Genomic DNA, 23,722 nt, shown 5'->3' on the forward strand with positions numbered 1-23,722 from the left:
GGACTGGGAAGAAGCAGTCAGTGCAGGGATCCCCTGCGGTCGTTCCCCTGAGAAACAAGTATACCCTTTGGATACTTGTGGGGGGGGGGGGGGGGGGGGGGGAAGACTTACCAGGGGTAAGCCATGGGGTACGGGCCTCTGGCACGGAGTCTGTCCCTGTTGCTCAGAAGGGAAGGGGGGAGAGGAGCAGAGCATTAGTAATTGGGGACTCTATAGTCAGGGGCACAGATAGGAGATTTTGTGGGAGCGTGAGAGACTCACGTTTGGTATGTTGCCTCCCAGGTGCAAGGGTACGTGATGTCTCGGATCGTGTTTTCCGGGTCCTTAAGGGGGAGGGGGAGCAGCCCCAAGTCGTGGTCCACATTGGCACTAACGACATAGGTAGGAAAGGGGACAAGGATGTCAGGCAGGCTTTCAGGGAGCTAGGATGGAAGCTCAGAACTAGAACAAACAGAGTTGTTATCTCTGGGTTGTTGCCCGTGCCACGTGATAATGAGATGAGGAATAAGGAGAGAGAGCAATTAAACACGTGGCTACAGGGATGGTGCAGGCGGGAGGGATTCAGATTTCTGGATAACTGGGGCTCTTTCTGGGGAAGATGGGACCTCTACAGACAGGATGGTCTACATCTGAACCTGAGGGGCACAAATATCCTGGGGGGGGGGGGGGGGGGAGATTTGTTAGTGCTCTCTGGGGGGGGTTTAAACTAATGCAGCAGGGGCATGGGAACCTGGATTGTAGTTTTAGGGTACGGGAGAATGAGAGTATAGAGGTCAGGAGCACAGATTTGACGTCGCAGGAGGGGGCCAGTGTGCAGGTAGGTGGTTTGAAGTGTATCTACTTCAATGCCAGGAGTATACGAAATAAGGTAGGGGAACTGGCAGCATGGGTTGGCACCTGGGACTTCGATGTTGTGGCCATTTCGGAGACATGGATAGAGCAGGGACAGGAATGGATGTTGCAGGTTCCGGGGTTTAGGTGTTTTAGTAAGCTCAGAGAAGGAGGCAAAAGAGGGGGAGGTGTGGCGCTGCTAGTCAAGAGCAGTATTACGGTGGCGGAGAGGATGCTAGATGGGGGCTCATCTTCCGAGGTAGTATGGGCTGAGGTTAGGAACAGGAAAGGAGAGGTCACCCTGTTGGGAGTTTTCTATAGGCCTCCAAATAGTTCTAGGGATGTAGAGGAAAGGATGGCGAGGATGATCCTGGATAAGAGCGAAAGTAACAGGGTAGTTATAATGGGAGACTTTAACTTTCCAAATATTGACTGGAAAATTCAAGTACATTAGATGGGTCGTTTTTTGTATAGTGTGTGCAGGAGGGTTTCCTGACACAATATGTTGACAGGCCAACAAGAGGCGAGGCCACGTTGGATTTGGTTTTGGGGAATGAACCTGGCCAGGTGTTGGATTTGGAGGTAGGAGAGCACTTTGGGGACAGTGACCACAATTCGGTGACGTTTACGCTAGTGATGGAAAGGGATAAGTATACCCCGCAGGGCAAGAGTTATAGCTGGGGAAGGGCAATTATGATGCCATTAGACGAGACTTGGGGGGGATAGGTTGGAGTAGATTGCAAGTGTTGGGCACACTGGATAAGTGGAGCTTGTTCAAGGATCAGCTACTGCGTGTTCTTGATAAGTACGTACCGGTCAGGCAGGGAGGAAGGCTTAAAGCGAGGGAACCGTGGTTTACCAAAGAAGTGGAATCTCTTGTTAAGAGGAAGAAGGATGCCTATGTGAAGATGAGGTGTGAAGTTTCAGTTGGGGCGATGGATAGTTACAAGGTAGCGAGGAAGGATCTAAAGAGAGAGCTAAGACGAGCAAGGAGGGGACATGAGAAGTATTTGGCAGGAAGGATCAAGGAAATCCCAAAAGCTTTCTATAGGTATGTCAGGAATAAGCGAATGACTAGGGTAAGAGTAGGACCAGTCAAGGACAGGGATGGGAAGTTGTGTGTGGAGTCTGAAGAGATAGGCGAGATACTAAATGAATATTTTTCGTCAGTATTCACTCAGGAAAAAGAGAATGTTGTGGAGGAGAATGCTGAGACCCAGGCTATTAGAATAGATGGCATTGAGGTACGTAGGGAAGAGGTGTTGGCAATTCTGGACAGGCTGAAAATAGATAAGTCCCCGGGGCCTGATGGGATTTATCCTAGGATTCTCTGGGAGGCCAGGGAAGAGATTGCTGGACCTTTGGCTTTGATTTTTATGTCATCATTGGCTACAGGAATAGTGCCAGAGGACTGGAGGATAGCAAATGTGGTCCCTTTGTTCAAAAAGGGGAGTAGAGACAACCCCGGCAACTATAGACCGGTGAGCCTCACGTCTGTAGTGGGTAAAGTCTTGGAGGGGATTATAAGAGACAAGATTTATAATCATCTAGATAGGAATAATATGATCAGGGATAGTCAGCATGGCTTTGTGAAGGGTAGGTCATGCCTCACAAACCTTATCGAGTTCTTTGAGAAGGTGACTGAACAGGTAGGCGAGGGTAGAGCAGTTGATGTGGTGTATATGGATTTCAGTAAAGCGTTTCATAGAATCATAGAATTTACAGTGCAGAAGGCCGCCATTTGGCCCATCGAGTCTGCACCGGCTCTTGGAAAGAGCACCCTACCCAAGGTCAACACCTCCACCCTATCCCCATAACCCAGTAACCCCACCCAACACTAAGGGCAATTTTGGACACTAAGGGCAATTTATCATGGCCAATCCACCTAACCTGCACAACTTTGGACTGTGGGAGGAAACCGGAGCACCCGGTGGAAACCCACGCGCACACGGGGAGGATGTGCAGACTCCGCACAGACAGTGACCCAAGCCGGAATCGAACCTGGGACCCTGGAGCTGTGAAGCAATTGTGCTATTCACAATGCTACCGTGCTGCCCGTTTGACAAGGTTCCCCACGGTAGGCTATTGCAGAAAATACAGAGGCTGGGGATTGAGGGTGATTTAGAGATGTGGATCAGAAATTGGCTCGCTGAAAGAAGACAGAGGGTGGTGGTTGATGGGAAATGTTCAGAATGGAGTTCAGTTACAAGTGGAGTACCACAAGGATCTGTTCTGGGGCCGTTGCTGTTTGTCATTTTTATCAATGACCTAGAGGAAGGCGCAGAAGGGTGGGTGAGTAAATTTGCAGACGACACTAAAGTCGGTGGTGTTGTCGACAGTGAGGAAGGATGTAGCAGGTTACAGAGGGACATAGATAAGCTGCAGAGCTGGGCTGAGAGGTGGCAAATGGAGTTTAATGTAGAGAAGTGTGAGGTGATTCACTTTGGAAGGAATAACAGGAATGCGGAATATTTGGCTAATGGTAAAGTTCTTGAAAGTGTGGATGAGCAGAGGGATCTAGGTGTCCATGTACATAGATCCCTGAAAGTTGCCACCCAGGTTGATAGGGTTGTGAAGAAGGCCTATGGAGTGTTGGCCTTTATTGGTAGAGGGATTGAGTTCCGGAGTGAGGTCATGTTGCAGCTGTACAAAACTCTGGTACGGCCGCATTTGGAGTATTGCGTACAGTTCTGGTCACCGCATTATAGGAAGGACGTGGAGGCTTTGGAGCGGGTGCAGAGGAGATTTACCAGGATGTTGCCTTGTATGGAGGGAAAATCTTATGAGGAAAGGCTGATGGACTTGGTTATTTTCGTTGGAGAGAAGGTGGTTAAGGGGAGACTTAATAGAGGCATACAAAATGATCAGGGGGTTGGATAGGGTGGACAGTGAGAGCCTTCTCCCGCGGATGGAAATGGCTGGCACGAGGGGACATAGCTTTAAACTGAGGGGTAATAGATATAGGACAGAGGTCAGAGGTAGGTTCTTTACGCAAAGAGTGGTGAGGCCGTGGAATGCCCTACCTGCTACAGTAGTGAACTCGCCAACATTGAGGGCATTTAAAAGTTTATTGGATAAACATATGGATGATAATGGCATAGTGTAGGTTAGATGGCTTTTGTTTCGGTGCAACATCGTGGGCCGAAGGGCCTGTACTGCGCTGTATCGTTCTATGTCTATTAACAGAGGAGCATTCAAACGGCCCGGCGAATTTTTTCCTCAAACACAGACAAATGATGAACTGGTTGGGCACTGCATCACTGCTGGAGGGATTTGCAAACTGATTCGGTTAAGAGCTGCGGTGGGGATTTCACATACCTTTGCTTGAAGCGGAACTTCACTGCTGTCGTGTGATTAATGATGAGGGCAGGTGCAGAGCCATCGTAATAGTCGATAAATGTGATCACTGTGGCATGATCAGCAACATTCACATCCACTATAACTCCGCCACACTGCCAAAGCAAAGAAAATGCATCAGATCAACTAGCAGCTCTATTCTTTATTAGAATCTGAAACATATAATTGCAAAACAACATTGAAGGGGGATGTCCTGAAATGAGACCCCATAAAACCAGATAGCACTAGAATAGTTCTACATAAGTTAGTTTATTGAGGATTAAGACTAATCACAGCAAGTATACCCAGTAATCATTATTAACCATTAAACATGTATTTTTAGGACATAGCAGTAACAAGCATCCACTCGGGTTAAAAGCAGTGGCTGCAATGCATGATGGGATTTAAGCTAGCTAACTTGCCCATGTTTTTAAGACAAACAGGATAGACAGAAATAGTGTGGTCAGCAATAACACAGTCAGCTAGGTAAGCAGTTCTTATCAGTGGCCCCAACATCCTGTCTCAGACAATCCATGCTGTAAAGAGGAACCAACTTTAGCATCCTTCCCTTAGATGAACAATGAGGTGGGCAGGAACTGGCTTCGACAAGTAACATAGGAATGGCAGAAAAACAACTTTATAACGGATAAGGTATCCTGGTAAACAATGGGTGGCAGGATGGGTTAAACCATGAGTTGATCACAGTCATCATGGTGCTTAAAGTAACCTTCAATGGTGACTATCAAATTGACAGCTCCAAGGATTGGATCAAGTCCAACTGGGGTGGGCTATTGATTTTTGGACAATTGTATAATTGGGGCGTCTGTACCAGCGTAAAATAATGTGGTTTTGGCATTTATCCAAATCACTCTCCCTCATATTTGCACCAAGCTTGGAAAAATAAAGCCGTCTTAACTAGAGTTGATGTGTCTGCAGGTCTTGTGTGTTCAGCTGAGCTGTAACTAACAAAGAACAAAGAAATGTACAGCACAGGAACAGGCCCTTCGGCCCTCCAAGCCCGTGCCGACCATGCTGCCCGACTAAACTACAATCTTCTACACTTCCTGGGTCCGTATCCCTCTATTCCCATCCTATTCATGTATTTGTCAAGATGCCCCTTAAATGTCACTATCGTCCCTGCTTCCACTACCTCCTCCGGCAGCGAGTTCCAGGCACCCACTACCCTCTGCGTAAAAAACTTGCCTCGTACATCTACTCTAAACCTTGCCCCTCTCACCTTAAACCTATGCCCCCTGGTAATTGACCCCTCTACCCCGGGGAAAAGCCTCTGACTATCCACTCTGTCTATGCCCCTCATAATTTTGTAGACCTCTATCAGGTCGCCCCTCCTTCGTTCCAGTGAGAACAAACCGAGTTTATTCAACCGTTCCTCATAGCTAATGCCCTCCATACCAGGCAACATTCTGGTAAATCTCTTCTGCACCCTCTCTAAAGCCTCCACATCCTTCTGGTAGTGTGGCGACCAGAATTGAACACTATACTCCAAGTGTGGCCTAACTAAGGTTCTATACAGCTGCAACATGACTTGCCAATTCTTATACTCAATGCCCCGGCCAATGAAGGCAAGCATGCCGTATGCCTTCTTGACTACCTTCTCCACCTGTGTCGCCCCTTTCAGTGACCTGTGGACCTGTACTCCTAGATCTCTTGGACTTTCAATACTCTTGAGGGCTCTACCATTCACTGTATATTCCCTACCTGCATTAGACCTTCCAAAATGCATTCCCTCACATTTGTCCGGATTAAACTCCATCTGCCATCTCTCCGCCCAAGTCTCCAAACAATCTAAATCCTGCTGTATCCTCTGACAGTCCTCATCGCTATCCGCAATTCCACCAACCTTTGTGTCGTCTGCAAACTTACTAATCAGACCAGTTACATTTTCCTCCAAATCATTTATATATACTACAAACAGCAAAGGTCCCAGCACTGATCCCTGTGGAACACCACTGGTCACAGCCCTCCAATGAGAAAAGCATCCTTCCATTGCTACTCTCTGCCTTTTATGACCTAGCCAGTTCTGTATCCACCTTGCCAGCTCAACCCTGATCCCGTGTGACTTCACCTTTTGTACTAGTCTACCATGAGGGACCTTGTCAAAGGCCTTACTGAAGTCCATATAGACAACATCCACTGCCCTACCTGCATCAATCATCTTAGTGACCTCCTCAAAAAACTCTATCAAGTTAGAGAGACACGACCTCCCCTTCACAAAACCATGCTGCCTCTCACTAATACGTCCATTTGCTTCCAAATGGGAGTAGATCCTGTCTCGAAGAATTCTCTCCAGTAATTTCCCTACCACTGAAGTAAGGCTCACCGGCCTGTAGTTCCCTTGATTATCCTTGCCACCCTTCTTAAACAGAGGAACAACATTGGCTATTCTCTAGTCCTCCGGGGCATCCCCTGAAGACAGTGAGGATCCAAAGATTTCTGTCAAGGCCTCAGCAATTTCCTCTCCAGCCTCCTTCAGTATTCTGGGGTAGATCCCATCAGGCCCTGGGGACTAACCCACGTAAAAGCCAGCTCAATACTCAGTCCTTGGGAACGCTCCTACAAACATGCACAATGTGTTTTTGGTTCCTTATGGCCAACATTAGTTGCTTCAGAGAGTTTATACAGGGAAATATGGTCATATTAAAACCATGAGAATGAAAAGCCATGTTTCTTTATCCCAGGTTCGATTCCCGCTGGGTCACTGTCTGTGCGGAGTCTGCACGTTCTCCCCGTGTCTGCGTGGGTTTCCTCCGGGTGCTCCGGTTTCCTCCCACAAGTCCCGAAAGACGTGATGCTAGGTGAATTGGACATTCTGAATTCTCCCTCTGTGTACCCGAACAGCTGCCGGAATGTGGCGACTAGGGGCTTTTCACAGTAATTTCATTGCAGCGTTAATGTAAGCCCACTTGTGACACTAATAAAGATTTATTATTATCGGTGGGGTGAAGGCCAGGATGAGATCGGCCATGATTGAATGGTGGAGCATACTCGATGGGCCAAATGGTCAAATTCTGCTGCTATCTCTAATGAACTTATCAGCTCAAGCCTGAATGTTTTCAAGGTCTTGCCACAGAGAGATACAGGCCGTTTTACTGCCCAAGTTACAGCTGGTAGAAGCAGCTGAAGGTGGTTAGGACACGACTCTGAGGAACTCCAACAGTGATGCACTTTGCATGAGATTATTGCTCACCAACAATCACAAACATCTTCCTTCATGCCAGGTGCGACGCCAACCAGTGGAGTTTGCCTGTCTGGCTAGGGTTCCTTGATACAACATTCGGCCAAATGTTGCCTTGATGTCAAGCACTGTCGCTCTCACCTCACTTCTGGAATTCAGTTCCTTTGTCCATGCTTGGACCAAGGCTGTAATGAGGTCAGGAGCTGAGTGGCTTTGGCATAACCCAAACTGAGCATCAATAAGCAAGTCTTTGCTGTGCAAGTGCCACTTGATAGTATCATCAACAACACCATCTGCCACTATGCTGATGATTGAAAAAAGACCGATGAAGTGGTAATTGGCCAGGTTGGATTTGCCCTGTTCTTGTGTACAGGATCTATCTGGGAAATATTCCACATTGTCCAGTAGATGGCTGTGTTATAGCTGAGCTGGAACAGCTTGGCCAATGGCTAATTTCAGGAGCACTAGTCTTCAGTACTACATTCAGGATGTGACCGAGGGCTTTTCTTCGACCACATCTGGAATACTGTGGACTGAATTGGACTCTTTATTTCAGGAAAAATGCAAATAGGCTGGAAACAGTTCGCTAGATTAAAACCTGCAATGGGAGGGACCTCTTACGAGGAAAGGTTGGACAGGTTAGGCTTGCATCCGCTCAAGTTTATAAGAGTAAAAGGCAGATTGATTGAAACATAAAAGATCCCGAGCTGTCTCGACAGGGTCGATATGGAGAAAATGTTTCCTCTCGTGGGAGAATCTAGAACTAGGGGCACTCTTTAAAAATAAGGGGTGGCCCATCTAAGAACGAAATGAAGAGAATTTATTTCTCGCAGTGATGAATTTTTGGAACTCTCTTCCTCAAAAGGCAGGAGGAGCAGACTCTTTGAATATTCTGAAGGCAGAGCCAGATAGATTGGTGATAAGCAAGAGGGTGAAAGATTATCGCGGGTAGGTGTAAATGTAATTTTGAGGTTGAATCAGATAAGCCGTGATCTTATCAAATCGGGGAGCAGGCTCGAGTGGCCTACTTCATATGTATGTATGTTCACATGTTGTTGGGCCCAGAGTGTTTGCTCTACCCATGTCATCGGCTGGTGCTTGATATCACATGGAGTGAATCGAACGGGCTGAAGGCTGGCATCTGAGATGCTGGGGGCCTCTAGAACAGCCCGAGATGGCTCATCCTCTCTGCACTTCTGGCTGAAGATTGCTGTGAACGCTTTAGTCTCATCTTTTACACGGAGGTGTTGGGCATCACCATCATTGAGAATGACGATGATGGTGCAGTCTCCTCCTACTGATAATTATTTAATTGTCCACCACCTTACATGATTGGATACGGCGAGACTGCAAAGCTTCAATCCAATTGGTTAGCCGTCAATCACACGCTGCTTCCATTGTTTAGCAAGTATGTGATCTTGTGCTGTAGCTTCATCAGTTGTTGCGTAGACTTGGTGCTGTTCCTGCCTTGCCATCCTGAACTGTTCATTAATGAAAGTTTGGTTCAATGGGAAATTTCTTTGTTTTTAAATTTATGGGATGTGGGCTTCACTGGCTCGGCCAGCATTTATTGACCATTCCTCTTTGTCCTCGAGAAGGTGGAGGTGAGTTGCCTCCTTGCACTACTACAGTTCATGTGGTGTAGGTACACCCACTGTGCTGTTAGGGAGGGAGTCCAGGATTTTGCCCCAGCGACAGTGAAGGAACGGCCGATATATTTCCAAGTCGGGGTGGTGAGTGACTTGGAGGGGAACCTCCAGGTGGTGGGGTTCCCAGGTATCTGCTACCCTTGTCCTTCTTCATGGTAATGGTTGTGGGTTTGCAAGGTGCTATCTGGGGAGTCTGGTGAGCTCCTGCAGTGTATCTGCAGATGGTTCACACGGCTGCCACTGTTCATCGGTGGCGGAAGAACTGAATGTTTGTGAATAGGGTACCAAACAAGCGGGCTGCTTTCTCCTAGATTGTGTCGAGCTTCTCAATATTCCATCACACTCCTGACTTGCGTCTTAGAGATGGTGAACAGGCTTTGGGGGTCAGAAGGCGAGTCATTCACCGTAGGATTACGAGTCTTTGACCTGCTCTGTTAGCCACAGTATGTATAAGGCTGGTCCAGTGCAGTTTCTGGTCAATGGGAACCCCTAGAATTTTGAGAGTGGGGGATTCGGCAATGGAATGCCATTGAATGTCATGGGGTGATAGTTAGATTCACTCGTTGGACATGGTCATGGCCTAGCACTTATGTGGCGCGAATGTTACTTGCCACCCGTCAGCCTAAGCCTAGATATTGTTCAGGTGCTGCTGCATTTGGACATGAACTGCTGCTGATAATGGGGAGGGATACACCAAGCCGTGAGGTGACATGAGGATTGTAACATAACCATTCTGCTACTGTTCCCAGCTGCAGCCAGATCTTTAATCTGCTGCCCCATGACTTGTGAAGATCTCTCTCTCGCTCATGGCCCTTCCTATTTACATCCCCACCCCTAGCACTCTGTCATCTCACTAAGTCTACCACCTGTTTAAATTTTGCTCCACCAGACAGGATATGTTCAAGTGGGAGAGGAGCGATGTCAAATTTCCTTCCATCCGGCGGTATGAACCACAGTTTCCAACATGCAGCTGAAGGACCAGAGGGCATACAGCCACTTGCATGTTAATGTTTTCCTCATGCATCATTCAGATAAATGGAGATCTGCACCCTCCAACCGCCGTAAAAATCATCTACCAATCTGCACCTTTCAATAAAGTAGAGGAAATGAGTTTTGAATATTTCATCAGACATATAAATTGTCAGCTGGCTAGAAAAGGTGGACCAAAAAAAAGACCATCCCACCCTTACACACTTCATGTGTTTTTACAAGTACCATTGCTCAGTACGACACCCTTAATGTAGTAACAAACTACAGGGTCATCAATATTCACGTCCAAAATGAAAAAGTAAAATCGAAGTTATAAGCTCTGCCTTAGACACCATTAGCCTCGTAACCTAAATGAGCTGACCAGGTCCTTGCCGAGTCTGGAGCCCTGGCCTCTCCTCATTTCACCAATTTTAAAAAGTTAGGCTGATGAAACTATTGTTCTTTAAGGAACAGACTGAACACATTAATAAAAGTTCATTGTACAAATATGTTCTAGATGCAATTTGGCCTGTTCCTGGACAAAGATAGGTGAAAGAACAGGTCTAAAAGGCAGACGGATGGATTTGATCAATAAGAAAGGGACAGGCCTGTTGAGCGAAATGACCCATCCTTTTTTTTTGGCGGGAATGCAGCTGTTGGAGTGGGCGGAGCTACAGAATCGAGCGGTGAGTATTGAAACTAGCTGCTTCGTGGATTCGAGGCTTTTCGGCGGGAATTCAGCTGTTGGAGTGGGCGGGGCTGCTTCGCTGCTTAAACAACGGCCACAGGGTCTTTGGGGATAAATTTCAAGAGTGACATCACAGCAAAGCAGTGACCTGATTGACTTGTAAGAAAAGTGCTCCAATTAGCTGTAGCTGGGAGAAATTTAACTCTTCGTGTTAATGGTAAGTAAAATCTTTATACCTTTCATTTATTCATTACTTGACATTATATTTGTAATCAGTTAAGGTAAAGTGTAAAAATGGCAGGAGACCCCAGACCCGTGTTATGCGCCTCTTGCTCAATGTGGGAGTTCAGGGACGCGGCCGATGCCCCCGACTCCTTCATGTGCGGGAAGTGTGTCCAGCTGCAGCTCCTGTTAGACCGCATGACGGCTCTGGAGCTGCGGATGGACTCACTTTGGAGCATCCGCGATGCTGAGGAGGTCGTGGACAGCATGTTCAATGAGTTGGTCACACCGCAGATCAGGGTTGGTGAGGGAGACAGGGAATGGGTGACCAAAGGGCAGAGAAAGAGCAGGAAGGCAGTGCAGGTGTCCCCTGCGGTCATCTCCCTCCAAAACAGGTATACCGTTTTGGATACTGTTGGGGGAGATTACTCACCAGGGGAAGACAGTAGTAGCCAGGCTCATGGCACCGTGGCTGGCTCTGCTGCACAGAAGGGCGGGAAAAAGACTGGCAGGGCTATAGTCATAGGGGATTCAATCATAAGGGGCGTAGACAGGCGTTTCTGTGGTCGAAAACGAGACTCCCGAATGGTATGTTGCCTCCCGGGTGCACGGGTCAGGGATGTCTCAGATCGGCTGCAGGTCATACTGAAGGGGGAGGGTGAACAGCCAGTTGTCGTGGTGCATATACGCACCAACGATATAGGTAAAAAACAGGATGAGGTCCTACAATCAGAATTTAGGAGATAAGTTAAGAAGTAGGACCTCAAAGGTAGTAATCACAGGATTGCTACCAGTGCCACGAGACAGTCAGAGTAGAAATTCAAGAATAGTCAGAATGAATACGTGGCTTGAGAGATGGTGCAGGATGGAGGGGTTCAGATTTTGGGGACATTGGAACCGGTTCTGGGGCGGTGGGACCATTACAAACCTGGGCAGGACTGGAACCAATGTCCTAGGAGGTGCTTTTGCTAACACGGTTGGGGAGGTTTTGAACTAATGTGGCAGGGGGATGGGAACCAGATTTGGAAGTTAGAGGTCAGTAAAGAGGTAGCAACTAAAGCCAGTAAGGTACTAGATAATAAAATCATTGTGACTAAGGGGAAGAGTAGACAACGAAGAGATGATGAACGCAAAGGGACAGGTGGTCTGAGGTTCATTTGTTTCAATGCGAGAAGTGTAGCAGGTAAGGCAGATGAACTTGGATTAGTACCTGGGAATCTGATGTTATTGGTATGACTGAGACTCGGTTGAGGGAAGGGCAAGACTGGCAACTAAATATCCCAGGGTATAGATGCTTCATGAGGGATAGAGAGGGAGGTAAAAGGGGTGGAGGAGTTGCGTTACTGGTCAGAGATGATATCACAGCTGTGATTATGGAGGGCACTATGGAGGATTCGAGCACTGAGGCAACATGGGTAGAGCTAAGAAATAGGAAGGGCGCAGTAACATTGTTGGGACTTTACTACAGGCCTCCCAAAAGCGAGCGTGAAGTAGAGGTACAAATATGTAGACAGATAATAGAAAAATGTAGGAGCAATAGGGTGGTCGTGATGGGAGATTTTAACTTCCCCAACATTGAATGGGACTCATGTAGTGTTGGAGGCGTAGATGGAGCAGAATTTGTAAAGAGCATCGAGGAGAGTTTTTTAGAGCAGTATGTAAATAGTCCAACTCGGGAAGGGGCCATACTGGACCTGGTATTGGGGAATGATCCCGGCAAGGTGGTTAAAGTTTCAGTCGGTGATTACTTTGGGAATAGCGATCACAATTCCGTAAGTTTTAGAATACTCATGGCCAAAGACGAGAGTGGTCCGAAAGGAAGAGTGCTAAATTGGGGAAAGGCCAAGTATAACAAAATTCGGCAGGAGCGAGGGAATGTGAATTGGGAGCAGCTGTTTAAGGGTAAATCCACATTTGAAATGTGGGAGTCTTTTAAGGAAAGGTTGATTAGAGTGCGGGACAGACATATCCCTGTGAAAATGAGGGATAGAAATGGCAAGATTAGGGAACCATGGATGACGGGTGGAATTGTGAGACTAGCTAAGATGAAAAAGGAAGCATACATAAGATCTAGGCGACTTAAATCTGATGAAGCTTTGGAGGAATATCGGGAAAGTAGGACAAATCTCAAACGCGCATTAAAGAGGGCTAAAACGGGTCATGAAATATCTTTGGCTAACAGGGTTAAGGAAAATCCCAAAGCCTTTTATTAGTGTATAAGGAGCAAGAGGGTAACTAGAGAAACTAGAGAAAGGATTGGCCCACTCAAAGACTAGAAAGGATTGAAATGAAATGAAAATGAAAATCACTTGTCACAAGTAGGCTTCAAATGAAGTTACTGTGAAAAGCCCCTAGTCGCCACATTCCGGCGCCTGTTCGTGGAGGCTGGTACGGGATTGGCCCACTTAAAGACAAAAGAGGGAATTTATGCGTGGAGTCAGAGGAAATGGGTGAGATTCTTAATGAGTACTTTGCATCGGTATTCACCAAGGAGAGGGACATGACGGATGTTGAGGTTAGGGATGGATGTTTAAATACTCTCGGTCAAGTCGCCATAAGGAAGGGGGAAGTTTTGGGCATTCTAAAAGGCATTAAGGTGGACAAGTCCCCAGGTCCAGATGGGATCTATCCCAGGTTACGGAGGGAAGCGAAGGACGAAATAGCTGGGGCCTTAACAGATATCTTTTCAGCATCCTTGAGCACGGGTGAGGTCCCGGAGGACTGGAGAAATGCTAATACTGTCCCTTTGTTAACGAAGGGTAGCAGGGATAATCCAGGGAATTATAGACCTGTGAGCTTGACGTCAGTGGTAGGCAAACTGTTGGAGAAGATACTGAGCGATAGGATCTATTCACATTTGGAAGAAAATGGACTTATCAGTGATAGGCAGCATTTTTTTGTACAGGGAAGGTCATGTCTTACAAACCTAATAGAATTCTTTGAGGAAGTGACAAAGTTAATTGATGAGGGAAGGGCTATAGATGTCATATACATGGACTTCAGTAAGGCGTTTGATTAATTTTCCCATGGGAGGTTGATGGAAAAAGTGAAGTCGTATGGGGTTCAGGGTGTACTAGCTAGATGGATAAAGAACTGGCTGGGCAACAGGAGACAGAGAGTAGTGGTGGAAGGGAGTGTCTCAAAATGGAGAATGGTGACTAGTGGTGTTCCACAGGGATCAGTACTCGGACCACTGTTGTTTGTGATATACATAAATGATCTGGACAAAGGTATAGGTGGTCTGATGAGCAAGTTTGCAGATGATACTAAGATTGGTGGAGTTGTAGATAGCGAGGAGGATTGTCAGAGAATACAGCAAAATATAGATAGATTGGAGAGTTGGGCAGAGAAATGGCAGATGGAGTTCAATCCAGGCAAATGCGAGGTGATGCATTTTGGAAGATCTAATTCAAGAGTGGACTATACGGTCAATGGAAGAGTCCTGGGGAAAATTGATGTACAGAGAGATCTGGGAGTTCAGGTCCATTGTACCCTGAAGGTGGCAACGCAGGTCGATAGAGTGGTCAAGAAGGCATACAGCATGCTTGCCTTCATCGGACGAGGTATTGAGTACAAGAGTCGGCAGGTCATGTTACAGTTGTATAGGACTTTGGTTAGGCCACATTTGGAATACTGCGTGCAGTTCTGGTCGCCACATTACCAGAAGGATGTGGATGCTTTAGAGAGGGTGCAGAGGAGGTTCACCAAGATGTTGCCTGGTATGGAGGGCGCTAGCTATGAAGAAAGGTTGAGTAGATTGGGATTGTTTTCGTTGGAAAGACGGAGGTTGAGGGGGGCATGATTGAGGTCTACAGAATTATGAGAGGTATGGACAGGGTGGATAGCAACAAGCTTTTTCCAAGAGTGGGGGTGTCAATTACAAGGGGTCACGATTTCAAGGTGAGAGGGGGAATGTTTATGGGAGATGTGCGTGGAAAGTTTTTTTTACACAGAGGGTGGTGGGTGCCTGGAACGCTTTGCCAGCGGAGATGGTAGAGGCGGGCATGATAGTATCATTTAAGATGCATCTAGACAGATATATGAACGGGCGGGGAACAGAGGGAAGTAGATCCTTGGAAAATAGGCAACAGGTTTAGATAAAGGATCTGGATCGGCGCAGGCTGGGAGGGCCGAAGGGCCTGTTCCTGTGCTGTAATTTTCTTTGTTCTTTGATCTGAAAAATGTCTAATTTCGCCTCTTTTGTGCCTCCACTGCCCTCCTAGTAAGATAATGCACTCACAGGACAGCAGACAACAGTAGGCCTCTCCTCCGCATTTGGTTCCAAATGGAGATCCAACCACCGGCATCGTCAAGGGGAATGCAAATAAAACCAAGCGGGTGAACTTACCACATGGTCAAGGCTCAGCAATGTGCCGTTGTCTTGCTTATTATAGAAGAAAGACTTTGATGACAGTTCAGAACCAACCACTCGGACATGAAGCTTGTTTGATGATGTTTCAGGCCAGAAAGGAAGACACTGAAATAAAATTGGAGAAATATTAGCGATGGGCTCCTCAGATAACAAAGCATGAGGAACTAGTTACTTCATGGACACAAAGCTAAAGAAAAACAAAAATTACAATGATTGACAGAATTTCAGGTGCAACACAAGTAGTTTGCTCCAATCAAAAGGAGATGAGATATTACAAATCTTTCATGTCAACATTATAAAACAGAAAATATTGAAATCTTGTGCTGCACTGTCAAAGTACATGGTTTCCTTACGATGAGAGCACACAGACCCCCTGGAAAAACCAAATACCCAACCCAAGAATTGAAATATTGCTAATAAACCTCATTCAATAACATTTACCAATTTCCACAATTATATTTTAATTATATATGAATATCTTAATCTACACTACAACAACCCTCCCTGTTATCGAAATTCCAAATTTGAAAATAGGCAGGCGCAAATGATTTTGAACTTCAACACAAATTCGGATTTTACATTTTCATTTAGCGATGGTGGCAGTTACAAGATGAGGTCCTGCACATATGGTAACTGATTAGGAAAGTACCGAAGAGCTCAAACAGTGAAGAAACACCTTAGCTGAGGGGTACAATTCTTCCATCGGATGCGACACCACATTATAAGCTCCCTTGTCCAATATTCACGAAATTATCCTAAACACGCTCAAAAACGCCGATCTCGTGAAGAGCTCTGCGTGAGTATGTAGTATTCAAGAGACCCGTTGGTTGGTTCAGGCATTTACTTAAATGGAGAAAATCAAGGCCTGGATAGAGTGGACGTAGAGAGGATATTTCCCCTGGTAGGAGAAACTAGAAACCGAGGGCACAGCCTCAGACAGATGGAGGAATTTTGTCAGCCAGAGGGTGGTGAATCTGTGGAACTCATTGCCGCAGAAGGGTATGGATGGCCAAATTACTGAGTGCTTTAGAATCATAGAATCCCCACAGTGCAGAAGGAGGCCATTCGGCCCATTAGATCTGCACCAACCCTCTGAAAAGACAGAGATAGGTAGATTCGTGATTAATAAGGGGGTCAGGGGTTATGGGGAGAAGGCAGGAGAATGGGGATGAGAAACATATCAGCCATGATTGAATGGCGGAGCAGACTCGATGGGCCGAATGGCCTAATTCTGCTCCAATGGTCTTATGGAGATTGTTTTCCAGTAAAAAGGATGGGAAGGAGCAGCCACAGTCACTTGTGAACAACATTGTTTCATGTATAGAACAAAAAAAATCAAATTAATTACATTCAGAATCCAGTCAAGCTAACATTTTTGGGGAAATTGACAAGTATTTGGCGTAGGTCCCACAGGAAAGATTCGGCTGAAAACAGAATGAAGATGGTTGTAGTGATGAGTTCTCTGTAAAGACTCTGATTTACACTGTAAATGTACCCTGGACATTTCTATCTACGGTGTGCTTAATGTTTGGATTTTTACCATTGACGCCTTTCTTTCCTAATCTAGTTAGCAGATGTCATCTACAATTGATCGAACCAGCAAATGGCATCGTGTAACTTGTTCTAACATCAAAATGTGGATGCATTAAAGATGTGCATTCTGCAGTAATTCAGCATGCAATGCTGATGACAAACTCACAAGATCAAATGGCTATCTTCACAAGCGTACTTCGAAAGCAAAGCCCAATACTATACCTCTGCTGCTGAAATATAAATCCATTTCCCATTGTCTAGTTGTCCAGTGGGCTGATCTTCTCCAACTTCCAACTCATAGGAAGACTTATTAACCAACGTGTAGAATGGAGTTAGGGTGACAACCTTGGTCATGTTGAAACTGCTCATCTTAATGGTCACTCCAATCTGTGATTTCAAATATAAATTAGTTTTCGACCCATTTACAGTAAAGATGAGCTACATCATATGCATCCAGCACACATGAACTAGAATTGAATTGAATTTTATTTATTGCCACGTGTACCGAGGTACAGTGAAAAGTATTGTTCTGCGTACAGTCCAGGCATATTGTTCCATACATGAAAAAAAAACATTGGACAGACGATAAATACACAATGTAAACACAGTCACAGGCATCGGGTGAGCACTCAGTAGAGAACATGTTTGAAAAGATCAGTTCAGTCCATAAGAGGGTCATTCAAGAGTCTGGTAACATCGGGGAAGAAGCTGTTTTTGAATCTGTTAGTGCGTGTTCTCAGACTTTTGTACCTCCTGCCCGATGGAAGAAGTTGGAAGAGTGAGTAAGGCGGGTGGGGAGGGGTCTTTGATTATGCTGCCCACTCTCCCCAGGCAGCGGGAGGTGTAGATAGAGTTAATGGATGGGAGGCGGGGTCATGTGATGGACTGGGCTCTGTGTTCACGACTCTCTGTAGTTTCTTGCGGTCCTGGGCTGAGCAGTTGCCATACCAGGCTGTGATGCAGCCTGATAGGATGCTTTCTATGGTGCATCTGTAAAAATTGGTAAGAATCAATGTGGTCATGCCAAATTTCCTTAGTTTCCTGAAGAGGTATCGGCGCTGTTGTGCTTTCTTGGTCGTAGCGTCGATGTGGGTGGACCAGGACAGATTGTTGGCGATGTGCGATTTAAGAAGAGCTAGTATAGTCCAGAATTCCAAAATCTAGGTACCCAGATCGTTAAAGAGTGATCATAAAATGAACAGATACAGAAAATAGACGGAATGCTGACCTTCAATAGAGGACATGAATACAAAGGGGTAGTAGTCATGGTTCAGTGATACAAGCCCGAGTTAAATTGCACCTGGAGAACAGTGAGCAGTTCTGCACACCACACCTTTGGAAGAATATATTGGCCTTGGAGGGAGTGCGTGAGCATACCAGAATAATGTCTGGACTCGACGGATAAATGTAGTGAGATTACACAAGCTAGTCATATTCCCGAAAGTTTTCTTTTAGAATCATAGAATCCCAACAGTGCAGAAGGCCTTTCGGCCCATCGTGTCAGCACCGACCCTCTGGAAGAGCGCCCTACCCAACCGCACTCCTCCACCCTATCCCCATAACCCAGTAACCCCACCCAACACTAAGGACAATTTTGGACACTCAGGGCAATTTATCATGGCCAATCCACCTAACCTGCACGTCTATGGACTGTGGGAGGAAACCGGAGCACCCGGAGGAAACCCACGCACACACGGGGAGGACGGGCAGACTCCGCACAGACAGTGACCCACAGTCTGGAATTAAACCCGGGTCCCTGGAGCTGTGAGGCAGCAATGCTAACCACCGTGCCAGCATCAAGTTTTAATCAACATTTTGAAGGTATTAAGAGAAACAGATAGGGTAGAGAAAGAGATAAACTCCCCAACCAGTGGAAAGGATTCAAGGCGAGGCGTGTGGTCTCAAAATCAGAGCAAGGCCTTCCAGGAGTGAAGTTAGGAAACAACAAAGAATGGTAAAAGTCTGGAATTCTCTTCTGCAAACGGCAATAGATGTTTGAGCAACTGTTAATTTAAAATATGAGATCTAATATTCTTGTAAACCAAAGAGATTGAGGGATATACAGCAAAGGCGAGTGTATCGAATTAGGGTCACAGTTCAATTGTGATTTCACAATGGCTGAACAAGCTCAAGGGGGGAAATGGCTCCGGCTCCCATATTCTGTGTTCCCCTTATGATTCAGAGTGTCAGCTCTACAAATACACCAGGGTGACAGTAATAACTGAAACAGCTACTAAGTATTTGGAGGAACAGTGCTGCTCAAGAGGTTGAAACACCATTCCAAAGCCTAGGTTTAAGTCAAGCCCTTCCTTTGTGCACTCGGGATCAAAGTACAACACTGTTAACACTGTTTGTTACGTACTGGAGGGCATTAGCTGTGGGGCGGCATGACTGGTTGATGCGTGAAGCTGAAAAGCAATGTTATTGTGCTAGAAGTTCATTCTGCAGAGCTGGGGGAAACATACAATATGTACAATTGGCAGCACTTTGGGTCAAAAGGGATGGTTGCAGATTTAGTTCCAGGTACTAGGCCCGAAGATTTTCAATCTTTTGAGCATAAAATCAAAGTAACTCACTTGGAATTTAAGTGTACTGATTATATTGCTGGATTAAGCACTCCAGCAAAAGATAGAGGAGAGACTTGGCTCTGAATTTATGCAGTAAATTTCAGTCTAAAATTGCTCTCCTGTTTAGTAGCTGCCCCTCGAAATATGCAAACTGCTCTTCAATTGAGAAAGCTCACCAAATAGTCCATATTCTTCGCAGGACACTTGACACAGCCGTAACTCCCCACTGTGTCTAATGAGAAACCATTAGACCAGCTGCTGGTGGATACACACAGCTGAATCTATAAGTCAGAAAGAAAATTAAAATGTATTTTTCAACATAATACTTCACGATCAATTTATATCTCAAAAAATATCAGGTATGTAGGCGCAATATGAGATCATGGTGGTATACAGCGGATTGACATACTACTTGGTCACCAATGGAACCCTGTTGGATTCAGCAATTATAGAGAGGCGTCCTTTAAAATATTAATGAAAATGATTCTTGAAAATCACTGAATTTGTAGAAATATAAGTTATAATTATTTGAATACTAGCTGTCTCAAAAGTTTCAAATAATGTACTACAAGTTCTGATATGAAGGCACATTCAACAAGATTGAACCAATATCATAGCTGAGACCAGACGTGACGTATGGAGTTTGAACATGGGACAAAAGTCATGGGACACTGAATTAATTTGGGATAATTGATTAATGTCTAATTAACCAATCGCCTGTTAAGTGACTGACACTTTCCTGAAAGAATCGAGGGGGTCTCAGCTGAGAATTCGAACCAATGAAACTAAGTAAGGGGCTAAATCCAGATAAAGATTCCCTTAAGAATGTAATCCGTCGAACTGATTTTTAAAATTATAGCCGTCAGAGAATAATAATTTCAACAAAAGGCTTTTGTTGAAATGACTTTTAATTTTGAAAATCTGAAGTCACTTATATCTTGAAGTTTTTGCTTCTACTTGTTCAAGGACAGTTCGAGAGACACAGAGAAAGCATTTTCCAGTTAATTTCATGTGAATGCACCAAAGTGTGTTTTTAAGAAATAAAAATTATCTTGCATTCATTCAACCGGACTGACTTATCTATGAACGAGAGATAAGACGAATCTTACTGACCCGATCAAATCCTCACCAATTTCAGGCACTTTACCCTTATTCTTCATTTTCCAATTATGACCTGATGAGCAGTACAATGCAGTGAAATATGGGATTCTGACTGCAAACTATAAAGCCTCTATTCTCTGAACAGCTTGGGCCGTGGTTGGCCCTGCTGCCTCACGGCACTGCGGTGCGGATTTGATCCCGGCCCCGGGTCACTGCCCGTGTGGAGTTTGCACATTCTCCCCGTGTCTGCGTGGGTCTCGTTCCCACAACTCAAAAAGATGTGCAGGGTAGGTGGATTGGCCATGCTAAAGTTGCCCTTTAATTGGAAAAAAAAATAACTGGGGAGTCTAAATTTATTTTTAAAAATCTCTGATGAGCTAGGTCCAGGGGATATTGGCATTTGAAGGAAAGGAAGAATTGGAGGTTTTTGATGCTACGTTTATTTCATGAAAATAAGTAGCAATTGGTTATAAAATCTGATTTGACTGTGCTCTCCAAAACCACACACTTATACCCTGCAGCAGCAAAAAAAATAGAAAACACAGTACACAATTCCACACCAACCAAACCATTCTCGCCATCGAGAACATCTCCAGGTTGACATATTTCCCTACGCTTGTTATGGGGAAAGGCATGTGGGTGGCCAATTCTGCTAAAAGAATTGGATTGGTATATTGATCTTTAGTATGTAATGGAACCTACGAGGGAACAAGCAGTCCTCGATCTGGTCCTGTGTAATGAGATAGGATTGATTCATGATCTCATAGTGAGGGATCCTCTCGGAAGGAGCGATCACAATATGGTGGAATTTAAAATAGGGTGAGAAGGTAAAATCAAACACTAGTGTTTTGTGCTTAAACAAAGGAGATTACAATGGGATGAGAGAAGAACTAGCTAAGGTAGACTGGGAGCAAAGACTTTATGGTGAAACAGTTGAGGAACAGTGGAGAACCTTCCAAGCTATTTTTCACAGTGCTCAGCAAAGGTTCATACCAACAAAAACGAAGGATGGTAGAAAGAGGGAAAATCGACCGTGGATACCTGAGGAAATAAGGGAGAGTATCAAATTGAAGGAAAAAGCATACAAAGTGGCAAATATAAGTGGGAGACTAGAGGACTGCGAAATAAGGTAAATATTGGTCCTTTAGAGGATGAGAAGGGAGATTTAATAATGGGAGATGAGGAAATGGCTGAGGAACTGAACAGGTTTTTTGGGTCGATCTTCACAGTGGAAGACACAAATAACATGCCAGTGACTGATAGAAATGAGGCTATGACAGGTGAGGACCTTGAGATGATTGTTATCACTAAGGAGGTAATGATGGGCACGCTTATGGAGCTAAAGGTAGACAATCATAGAACATAGAAAATACAGCACAGAACAGGCCCTTCGGCCAACGATGTTGTGCCGAACCTTTGTCCTAGATTAATCATAGATTATCATTGAATTTACAGTGCAGAAGGAGGCCATTCGGCCCTTTGAGTCTGCACCGGCACTTGGAAAGAGCCCCCTACCCAAACTCAACACCTCCACCCAACACCAAGGGCAATTTTGGACACTAAGGGCAATTTATCATGGCCAATCCACCTAACCTGCATATCTTTGGACTGTGGGAGGAAACCGGAGCACCCTGAGGAAACCCACGCACACACGGGGAGGATGTGCAGACTCCGCACAGACAGTGACCCAAGCCGGAATCAAACCTGGGACTCTGGAGCAGTGAAGCAATTGTGCTATCCACAATGCTACCGTGCTGCCCTTAAGAACAAATAAATCTACACTACATCATTTTACCGTAATCCATGTACCTATCCAATAGCTGCTTGAAGGTCCCTAATGTTTCCGACTCAACTACTTCCACAGGCAGTGCATTCCATGCCCCCACTACTCTCTAGGTAAAGAACCCACCTCTGACATCCCCCCTATATCTTCCACCATTCACCTTAAATTTATGTCCCCTTGTAATGGTTTGTTGCACCCGGGGAAAAAGTCTCTGACTGTCTACTCTATCTATTCCCCTGATCATCTTATAAACCTCTATCAAGTCGCCCCTCATCCTTCTCCGTTCTAATGAGAAAAGGCCTAGCACCCTCAACCTTTCCTCGTAAGACATACTCTCCATTCCAGGCAACATCCTGGTAAATCTCCTTTGCACCTTTTCCAAAGCTTCCACATCCTTCCTAAAAAGAGGCGACCAGAACTGTACACAGTACTCCAAATGTGGCCTTACCAAAGTTTTGTACAGCTGCATCATCACTTCACGGCTCTTAAATTCAATCCCTCTGTTAATGAACGCGAGCACACCATGGGCCTTCTTCACAGCTCTATCCACTTGAGTGGCAACTTTCAAAGATGTATGAACATAGACCCCAAGATCTCTCTGCTCCTCCACATTGCCAAGAACTCTACCGTTAACCGTGTATTCCACATTCATATTTGTCGTTCCAAAATGGACAACCTCACACTTTTCAGGGTTAAACTCCATCTGCCACTTCTCAGCCCAGCTCTGCATCCTATCTATGTCTCTTTGCAGCCGACAACAGCCCTCCTTACTATCCACAACTCCACCAATCTTCGTATCGTCTGCAAATTTACTGACCCACCCTTCAACTCCCTCATCCAAGTCATTAATGAAAATCACAAACAGCAGAGGACCCAGAACTGATCCCTGCGGTACGCCACTGGTAACTGGGATCCAGGCTGAATATTTGCCATCCACCACCACTCTCTGACTTCTATCGGTTAGCCAGTTCGTTATCCAACTGGCCAAATTTCCCACTATCCCATGCCTCCTTACTTTCTGCAGAAGCCTACCATGGGGAACCTTATCAAATGCCTTACTAAAATCCATGTACACTACATCCACTGCTTTACCTTCATCCACATGCTTGGTCACCTCCTCAAAGAATTCAATAAGACTTGTAAGGCAAGACCTACCCCTCACAAATCCGTGCTGACTATCCCTAATCAAGCAGTGTCTTTCCAGATGCTCAGAAATCCTATCCTTCAGTACCCTTTCCATTACTTTGCCTACCACCGAAGTAAGACTAACTGGCCTGTAATTCCCAGGGTTATCCCTAGTCCCTTTTTTGAACAGGGGCACGACATTTGCCACTCTCCAATCCCCTGGTACCACCCCTGTTGACAGTGAGGACGAAAAGATCATTGCCAACGGCTCTGCAATTTCATCTCTTGCTTCCCATAGAATCCTTGGATATATCCCGTCAGGCCCGGGGGACTTGTCTATCCTCAGGTTT

General features: G+C 45.6%; 1 protein-coding gene across 1 annotated transcript in view; it reads right to left on the reverse strand.

Moving 5' to 3' along the window:
• The window catches only part of vps13c (vacuolar protein sorting 13 homolog C), a 473,104-nt gene that overhangs the window by 108,984 nt on the left and 340,398 nt on the right, over window positions 1-23,722 (reverse strand). Inside the window, 4 exon segments of the mRNA XM_072493103.1 lie at window positions 4,150-4,283; window positions 15,240-15,368; window positions 17,019-17,183; window positions 19,540-19,644. Of these exon segments, the coding sequence (XP_072349204.1) occupies window positions 4,150-4,283; window positions 15,240-15,368; window positions 17,019-17,183; window positions 19,540-19,644 (533 nt within the window).

The sequence above is a fragment of the Scyliorhinus torazame genome, chromosome 30 (genome assembly GCF_047496885.1).
Source record: "Scyliorhinus torazame isolate Kashiwa2021f chromosome 30, sScyTor2.1, whole genome shotgun sequence".
NCBI lineage: Eukaryota > Metazoa > Chordata > Chondrichthyes > Carcharhiniformes > Scyliorhinidae > Scyliorhinus > Scyliorhinus torazame.